This window comes from Helianthus annuus, chromosome 12, assembly GCF_002127325.2.
Source record: "Helianthus annuus cultivar XRQ/B chromosome 12, HanXRQr2.0-SUNRISE, whole genome shotgun sequence".
Lineage (NCBI taxonomy): Eukaryota > Viridiplantae > Streptophyta > Magnoliopsida > Asterales > Asteraceae > Helianthus > Helianthus annuus.
The window spans coordinates 16,014,110-16,023,232 of NC_035444.2; the positions used below are offsets into that span (position 1 = coordinate 16,014,110).

At 37.0% G+C, this 9,123-nt stretch overlaps 1 protein-coding gene across 1 annotated transcript; it reads right to left on the reverse strand.

Moving 5' to 3' along the window:
* Window positions 1-7,383: 7,383 nt before the first annotated feature.
* Window positions 7,384-8,788, reverse strand: LOC118485003. Its single transcript, XM_035981200.1, has 3 exons — window positions 8,623-8,788; window positions 8,033-8,553; window positions 7,384-7,847 (listed from the first exon to the last, which is right to left on the reverse strand). The coding sequence occupies exons 1-3, from the start codon at window positions 8,724-8,726 to the stop codon at window positions 7,384-7,386; spliced, it is 1,089 nt and encodes a 362-aa protein (XP_035837093.1). The 5' UTR covers window positions 8,727-8,788.
* Window positions 8,789-9,123: the final 335 nt, after the last annotated feature.

Genomic DNA, 9,123 nt, shown 5'->3' on the forward strand with positions numbered 1-9,123 from the left:
GGATTATGACATGTGGTAAATTTTAAATAAAGAGAAAGGGTATTTTAGTCAATCCAACTCCTTCTTCTTCCTTTTTCAAAACCCAGTAAATTCAAAACCCACCATTTTCAAAACCCACCATCTTCAACTATTTCTTCACTTTCTATCTCAATAATCACTACATTATAGTGCGATTTTCATCACCAATCAATGATTCAAAACCCGATCAACGTGTTCTTCAGCTTTTTTTGAAGAAAACCCAGTTTAATTTCATAAAAAAGTCTCGTTTTTTTCCGGTGATTTTGGAGATAATCACTCGATTCGTTCGATTCGAGCGTTGATAAGTGTTTCTATATATCATTCAAATTTCGTAAATTGATAAAGAAATCGGCTTCGATCCATGTAAGAAATTCTTTAATTTCATTTTCACGATCTGGGTTTTTGATTCAGCCATTGCGTTTTACGATCTTTGCGGGGGTCCGGGGGCGGCAGCCCCTGGTAGCGGGGTCCCAGGGGCGGCAGCCCCTGGCGGGGTCCAAGGGGCAGAGCCCCTGGCTGGGGTTGATTGCGTTTTATGTGATAGACAGTTCAGAAATAAGAGAGTTTTATGTGGTTTCTGGCTATTGCGTTTTAGAAAAAAACACATTTTTAAGTGTTTTTAGTCATTGCGTTTTAGGTAAAACATATTTTTAGGTGTTTTCAGTCCATTGTGTTTTAGAATGAGTCATTTTTAAGTGTTTTCTGGCCATTGCGTTTTACATATAAGACATTTCCTTGTGTTTTTGGTGCATTGCGTTTTAGGTAAAACACTTTTTTATATGTTTTCAGTCCATTGCGTTTTAGAAAACAAACATTTTAAGTGTTTTCTGGCCATTGCGTTTTACAAATAAGACATTTCTTTGTGTTTTTAGTGCATTGCGTTTTAGGTAAAACACATTTTTATTTGTTTTCTGGCCATTGCGTTTTACAAATAAGACATTTCTGTGTGTTTTCTGGTCATTGCGTTTTACAAATAAGTCATTTCTTTGTGTTTTTGGTGCATTGCGTTTTAGAAAAATGTCATTTTTTAGGTTTTTTTTTTCATTGCGTTTTACGTAACTGGTGGTTTTTCTATTGCGTTTTACGCAACTGGGTTTAAAATTTTTTTAAAATATAGCAATAGTATACTCGTTTTAAAGATAAAAAAACGCTCGTTTTTTTGGTGCAATTTTTATAAAAAAATAATGTCGTATGAAAGAGTTATTAACGTTTAAAAAAATGGGGGGGAATTGGAGGAGAGAGAAACTATTGGCTTGGATTGACTAGAATGCCCTTGAACAAACTCACGCGCCTCTTTTCTTCCTTTCAATTTCCATGATTTAATCTTAGCCCTTGATTAACTTAATGGATGGTCAAGATCACTTCCTAACCAAATAAACTTCCTATTATATCTCCACCCTGCATCATTAATCTATACTATAGATGAAATAACTTTGGTGATAAAGTCAAGATATTCCTATACATAAATAATGAATAGAACTTGCATAATTTTGGTGATAATATTAAGATTTTATATAAAACAAAAAGCTAGGATACTCACTGTCTCCGATATAAGTGTGGGGGGATAGTGCACGGTCCTCCCAATCGCCGGAGTGATCTCACTTCGGGAGCCGTTACTCGACCAAGCTAGCTCCGCGGTGACTTCCCCATGCCGAGTTCTTACCCTGGGCGACATATGTCACTCCCAAGACTCGAACCCGGTACCTCTAGGAAGATGTGGGTATCGGTAGCCAATTGGGCTACCCCAGTTGGTTAAGTGTACGTGATGCGCTCCCTTAATAGTCCATTACACATCTTTAATTGCTTTTTTTCTTCCTTTTTGATAATTACAAGTATATGTGATGTTTAATGTATATATTTTTCAAGTTGAAATAAATTTCAAAAAATATTTTGTACATCAAGCTGATTCAAGCTTGCATCATGAAGACTTGATGAGCTTGAGATAATTCAAAATTCTGTTGAACGACCTAACGCTCATCTTAGACTTGCTAGCTTTAATACTAAAACACAGCTCACTTAAAGTTTTAATTATATAATTATATTTGTTTTTTACTTAAGCAACCCATCTGGAGCAAAAGATAAAGTTTCACAATCGATATTATGAATTTTAAAGTGGTTAAGAATATATATGTAAATTAGATTATAGTGCATGTATATCTTTTCATGAACGTGATAATACAAACATTTAGAAAAAAAGTGAGATAAGAATGATACTTGATTGGTAAAAAAAATCAGACATCTCATTGTATGAACTTTGGTGTCAAACGGTAATGCAAAATATTAAACTGAAGATGATAATAGAGTATGAAACCGGAGATGAGAATAGAGTACGCAAACGAAAGTGACGATAAGTTTTAACCTTCACTTTAATCTAAAATGTATCTTTTTTAAATAATATTTTTTAAGAGATCATGAGATTTTATTAAAATATAAATTTAAAAAATTAGTCTTGATGAAATACTTTAGAGTAAATTGCCATTTTAGTCCCTGAGTTTTTGTTCAAATTGTCATTTTAGTCCAAATAGTTTTTTTTTTCCTCTGGGTCCCTGACTTTTCCATTTTGTTGTCATTTTGATCAAATTGCCTAACTTAGTCTAAAAACCAAGTTATAATCAGGGGTATTTTTGGCATTAAATTATTATCGGGTTTATAAATTATGTTGTAAACTACCCTTGGTTATCACTATACAACAGTTATGCCAAAAATACCCCTGGTTATAACCATATTTTTAGACTGAGTTAGGCAATGTGATCAAAATGGCAAGAAAATAGAAAAGTCAATGACCCAAAGGAAAAAAAAACTATTTGGACTAAAATGACAATTTGGACCAAAACTCAGAGACTAAAATTGGAATTAACTCAATATTTTATAAGATTACAAGATCAAGAGGTATACGAGAATTTAGAGTAAAATGCCACTGTGGTTTGGGCACTTTTGTCATTTTAGTCCAAAGGTTTCATTTTTAACCTGTGGGTCCAAAAAGGTTTCACAGTTGCTATTTTAGTCCACTGGATTAACTTCATCCTTTTTTTTGTTAACGAGAAGGCCAATTTGGTCATTTTGTATGTAATTCTGTTAACTAAAAGGGCAATTCAGCCATATAAAATGACCGAACTGGCCTTCTCGTTAACATAAAAAATGGATGAAGTTAACCCAGTGGACTAAAATGGCAACTGTGAAACCTTTTTGGGCCCATAGGTTAAAAATGAAACCTTTGGACTAAACTGGCAAAAGGGCCTAAACCACAGGGACTAAAATGGCATTTAACTCGAGGATTTATTTATTTATTTTTAAATAAAGGTTTGAATTGTATTTATTTATTTAGTTAAAAATACAAAGGAGGGATATAATAAGTAGTGGTGCACAAAAAACCCGAACCCGGACCCGGACCCGAAAAAAAAACCCAGAACCGGGTATTATAAAACCCGGGTTTTTTATACCCGAACCCGACCCTACCCGTAGGGTAGGGACCGGGTATGCATATTTGATCTAAAACCCAAACCCGGAACCGGTTTTTTTTATACCCGGTTTATACCCGAAACCCGGTTTTATAAATACCCGAACCCGGAACCGGTTTATACCCGAAACCCGGTTTATACCCGAAAACCGGTTTAAAAAAACCCGATTTTGATGTAATCTTGTTTAATTATGTATGCATTAAGACTTCTAGTTCTTATGATTTTACAAAATTATGTATTCATTTTGATGTAATGAATCTTGTTTAAGTATTAGGTTTCTAGTTCTTATGATAAACAAAATTATGTAATCCACATATTTCTTTTCAAAGCCCAAAAGAACTAAACCAAAACCCCACTAAATCTCGTGACAATGCATGGCTGGTCCTGGTTGTTCTCATTTGATTTTTTTCGGCTCAACATGCAATTGCTTAAGCCACCTGGCACCTGCATCACTCGTCTAGCCTTCTCCAGCCACCTGCATCACTCGTCTAGCCTTCTCCAGCCACAACTGCACTACCCGATGCGGTTTTTTCCCAACCCGATGCGGGTTTTTTCCCAACCCGATGCATACCCGAACCCTACCCGATGAATACCCGAACCGGACCCGAACCCGGAAATAGGGTATTATAATACCCGGGTTTTATAAAACCCGACCCGAACCCTACCCGAACCCGGGTATATAGGGTATACATTTTTGGTAGAAAACCCAGACCCGGACCCGACCCGGTTTTTAAAAAAACCCGATTTTTTAAAACCCGATCCTACCCGAACCCGATCCTACCCGAAACCCGGTTTTTAAAAAAACCCGATTTGTGCACCACTATATAATAAGAAGTAAAAAAGAACAATAAAGAGGATATGTTTAGCAGCTCCCAAGCCCAACTAACCCGAATTCAGGTAAAGCCCACTTGTCCGTTCATTTTTAAAAGTTCGGATACATTTTGCTTTCTATTTGTATTTGTCTTTTGTAACATTTTCGTTTATAATATGACTAGTAAATTTCTTCGCGCGTTGTTGCGATGTTGAAATATAAAGTAACTCGAACTTATACGGTGTAATCAAAACGTATTATATTTGACCCGACTTGTTTCTGAACAAAATTTACATCAAAACATAGGGCAACTGAAAACGTACATAAAAATAAACACGAAAACGTATTATATTTGACTTAGCTTATTTACGAAAGAAATTTGTGTTGAAACGCTAACCAACTTGAATTTATATCGATAAATACTTAAAAAAAAACGTAAGAAAATTATGTTTCATTTAAGTTAATTGTCCAACGCGTTACATCGGCGTCTAAATGTAAAGTAACTCGAATTTTTACCTCTAATGAAAACGTATTATATTTAGCTCGACTCGTTTTTAACATAATTTATGTCAAAAACGTAGACCAACAAAAACATACATAAAAATAAGCACGAAAACGTATCATATTTAAGCCTACTCATTTTTTAAAAGAAAAAAAAACTACTTCAAAATGTAAATTAACCCGAACTTATCCCAACATGTACATAAAAATAAGGAATATTAGATTTTAATAATCTCAACTATTCACCAGCAGTCCTAACTTCAAAAATAACTACTGGCAGTCCCAATTATTGACATATTGGCCACCAATGGACCCTGACTTACAGAACCCTAACGCCGTTAGTCTCCGGTCGCCGGAAAACCCTTTTTTGCCAGAAAAAAGTTTCTAAAGGTCCGATCTAAGATTCCAAAGAGGCTTGGGATGAAAATGTTTAGTTTTCCGGCGACTTCAATAATTGGGGCTTTTACTAGAAGAAGGTTCCTAAAGGTCCGTAATAAGGTTACAAAGAGGTTTGAGACGAAAATGTTGAGTTCTCCGACCAAAAACTAGTTTTCCGGCCAAAAACGTTTTTCCGGCGACCGGAGACTAACGATGTTAGGGTTCTGTTAGTCAGGGTCCATTGGTGACCAATATGTTAATAGTTGATAGTGCCAGTGATTATTTTTGAAGTTAAGACTGTTGGCAGCCAACGACGAATAGTTGAGATTATTAAAATCCAATAGTCCTAAAAATAATCAAGTAAAACTCGATTACAAAAGTCATTAAAAAGCTGAGAGATTATAAGTGCTAATGCTGAAAATTAAGTAGGTAAAAGAAAAAAATTACACAAAAGACACCAAAAGAAAATTTATAAATAAATTAAAAAAAGCGAGCCGGTTAAAAGAAAAATCTTCCTATACTAATAAATAAAAATCTAATAATAATAATAATAACAATAATAATAATAATAATAATAATTTTAAACAAAAAATAAGATAAGAATAAATATTTGTTTTTCTATGAATAATTTTAAACAAAATTTTCGATAGGGATAAACGTTTGTTTCTATTATGAGTAGATTCAAAGTTCATTTTAAAAAGATAAATCTTGACAACTATATGTGTTAACATATGACATTATATTTTATTCACCACATTCAATACATGAGTTTTTTTTAAAGATATATGTTTTATATATGTTTTATTATTTATTATATAAAATTACATTTATGCAAAATAAAAAAAAAGCAAAGTAAAATGTTATAATAAATAAATAGTACGTCAAAGTTCATTTTTAAAAAATAAACTTGACGACTTTATGTGTTAAAAACAAATGTTTATCCTTATCTAATTTTTTGTTTAAAATTATTTATAGAAAAACAACTATTTATTCTTATCTAATTTTTTGTTTAAAACTAATACAAAAAATAAATAGGAAAATAAGGTGAGAATGCACCATAAATTGACACGTGTTCAAAAAAGATTTTTATTTATTAGTATAGAAAGATATAATAATAATAATAATAATAATAATAATAATAATAATAATTTTAGACAAAAAATAAGATAAGAATAAATATTTGTTTTTCTATAAATAATTTTAAATAAAATTTGCGATAAGGATAAACGTTTGTTTTTATTACGAGTAGATTCAAAGTTCATATTAAAAAGATAAATCTTGACAACTATATATGTTAACATATGACATTATATTTTATTCAACACGTTCAATATACAAGTTTTTTTAAAGATATATTTTTTATTATTTATTATATAAATTTACATTTATGCAAAATAAAAAACAAAGCAAAATATTATAATAAGTAAATAGTACATCAAAGTTCATTTTTAAAAAATAAACTTGACGACTTTATGTGTTAATATATGACATTATATTTTATTTAATACGTACAATATACAAGTTTTTTTTAAGATATATCTTTTATTATTATTTATTATATAAATTTACATTTATGCAACTCGCGTAATACACGGGATTCTAATTTAGTTATTAATAAAAAAGAGAGCCAATTTAAAAGAAGGAACATACTGTAGATGATGTAACTTTTGATTGTAGATATAGAATGGAGAATTCTATTCCCACACCTCATTGTCTATTTGCACACCCTGGAATTTCAATACGCATCGTATAGAGGTATACGATGCGTATTGAAAAAGTTAAAAAACATTGCAGACTGACAGGTGCACGTGTTGTCTGGCGGCTGGCATCATACGCATCGTATAGGCCTATACGATGCGTTTTGGCACCCTGAATTTTTGAAGTTTATTTTTGGTGTGTTGTGTTGGGATTTTGGTGTTTTTGGTTTGTTATTGGTGTTTAAATTAGATATTTTTATTTTAATAATTTTTAAAATCTTTATTATTTTTATATCTTTAAGTATCGTATTATTTTTATATCGTACCGGATCACATTTTTAACTTAATATCGTATTATCGATTATATGTAACCAAGCATATCAATCTAAACAGTTAAAATAAACAATCACAAATACAAATAAACTGAAACTGCAAATTTAATTACATAATAAGTTTGTACATACACGGGCAATTGTTCAAAATACATAAACCGTCAAAATACAACAAAAGTACAACGATCCTAAAGCGGTGGATCCTGAGTGGTGCCTGAGGGCCCCGCCCCCACAGTGCCTGAGGTCCCCGCCCCTTGATCCGAACCGGACTGCTCACCACGCCGGAATGCCTGGATCGCCTCCATGAGAAGACGCTCCATACGGCCGTGAACGGCCTCCATCCGCGCCCGCATCCGGTCCTCCAACTCAGCCAACGCACGTGCCACAGCTGGATCGAGCTCGTCGTTGAATACGTGCTGGGGGTACTGAGGCACCCCATGTGGCTGCGCCTGCTGTGCCAGAGCACCTAACGGAAATGGAACCGGCGGGGGAGATGGTGGTGGCTCAACGTGGTCACCATCGTCGTCATCGCCGACGTCGCCCTCTACGGCATCACCATCCGCCAGCTGACCCTCACCCTGTGCCGGCTCCGGAAGCAACTCCGGTAGCTCGTTTGGGAGAGCGACGGGCTCGAAGACCTGCCCGTTCCCTCCTATAAGTCGCAGACCGAGCCCCGAGAAGTCACGCGTCATGTGCATGCCGATCGGGGTAGTACGGGTCAACAAGCTCGGCTCCACCACGCCCCCATCCGAGAATAACTGGTCCTACTGGGGAACAAGGCCCAAGGAGACGGCGATACGTGTGATGTACGCCCCCCCCCCCCGGTACAGCACAGACCTGTCCTGCCTGTGGAACGCCGTCGCGAACCACTGGCTAGGCAGCGATGGAGGGCGCACCACTCCCCCCATATAAGGCAGTACAGGTGAAAGAGATCCCCCTGAGTGCACCACTCGCGACTCTGCTCGCGTGGTGTTATAGATGTGGCAATAAGCTTGTGCAGGTAGCGGTAGAGGGGATCAGTGATATAGGAAGCCCTCTGCTTCGACGTCGTGCCGAAGCGATGCTGGCTGATCACCTGCCAGAACCGCATCAGAGTCGTACGGGGGGGCATCCATATGCCGTCGGTGTAGATGGGGGTGTCTAACTCCTCCACCCTGTAAAGGCCGGAGTGCTCGGCAAACTGTCTGAGTGACATCAAATGCCACTGCCCCGCTAGACGAAAGCTAACCTCTATCAACGGGTCGTCCTCATCGTCATCCTCCTCTGGACGGTCTGCAGGCCTGGGAGCATAGTCGAAACTCGACAAAAACTCACACGCCATGACCCTGTAAGACGGCGTGTATGCCATATCGAACAACCTGTCACACAGTGTGGTTAGTATGCATGTCGTATACAAAACAAAGAAAAAATAGTAACAAATAGTATACCTCGACCATGGAGTATCGTCTCCGATGAGCCCTCGGGCTCTCGCCGCCTCCGCGACCTCTTCTAGAGCACCCCAATCGAGGGCACAGTGGCCGCCGATCTCCATACGACGAAACTTTTCACATCTGTGATAAGCCTCGCTCCCCTCCTCGAACCTCAGATAATCATTCTCCAACAGGGATCCTCTCCAGGGTCAGCGCCACGCCCGCGCCCACATCCAGCGTCACGCCCGCGTCCACGGCCACGCCCACCAGGCACCGCTACCGCGATGAACGCCCCCGCCGCTCCATGTGCGCGGCCACGTCCACCTCGACCATGACCGCCACCTCGACTGTCACCTCCACCGCCACCTCCTCGGCCTCTCCCTCTACCCATAGCGACTTCCATATCTGCATGATTAAACAATTTTAATCAATTTTTTTCAAAATATAACAATTTTTATTTAATTTAAAAAAAATGTATAAGACCGCCACCTCCCCGCGTTACGGACCTAATCGCGTTAC

Excerpts from the sequence above, each read along its gene's own strand:
- LOC118485003 (XM_035981200.1), bottom strand. The coding sequence starts at position 8,726 with ATGGAGATCGGCGGCCACTGTGCCCTCGATTGGGGTGCTCTAGAAGAG. Across the intron at positions 8,554-8,622 it reads GACGATACTCCATGGTCGAG|GTTGTTCGATATGGCATACA; the intron begins GTATACTATTTG and ends ACTGTGTGACAG. Across the intron at positions 7,848-8,032 it reads GCGTTCCACAGGCAGGACAG|GAGGGAACGGGCAGGTCTTC; the intron begins GTCTGTGCTGTA and ends TGCGACTTATAG.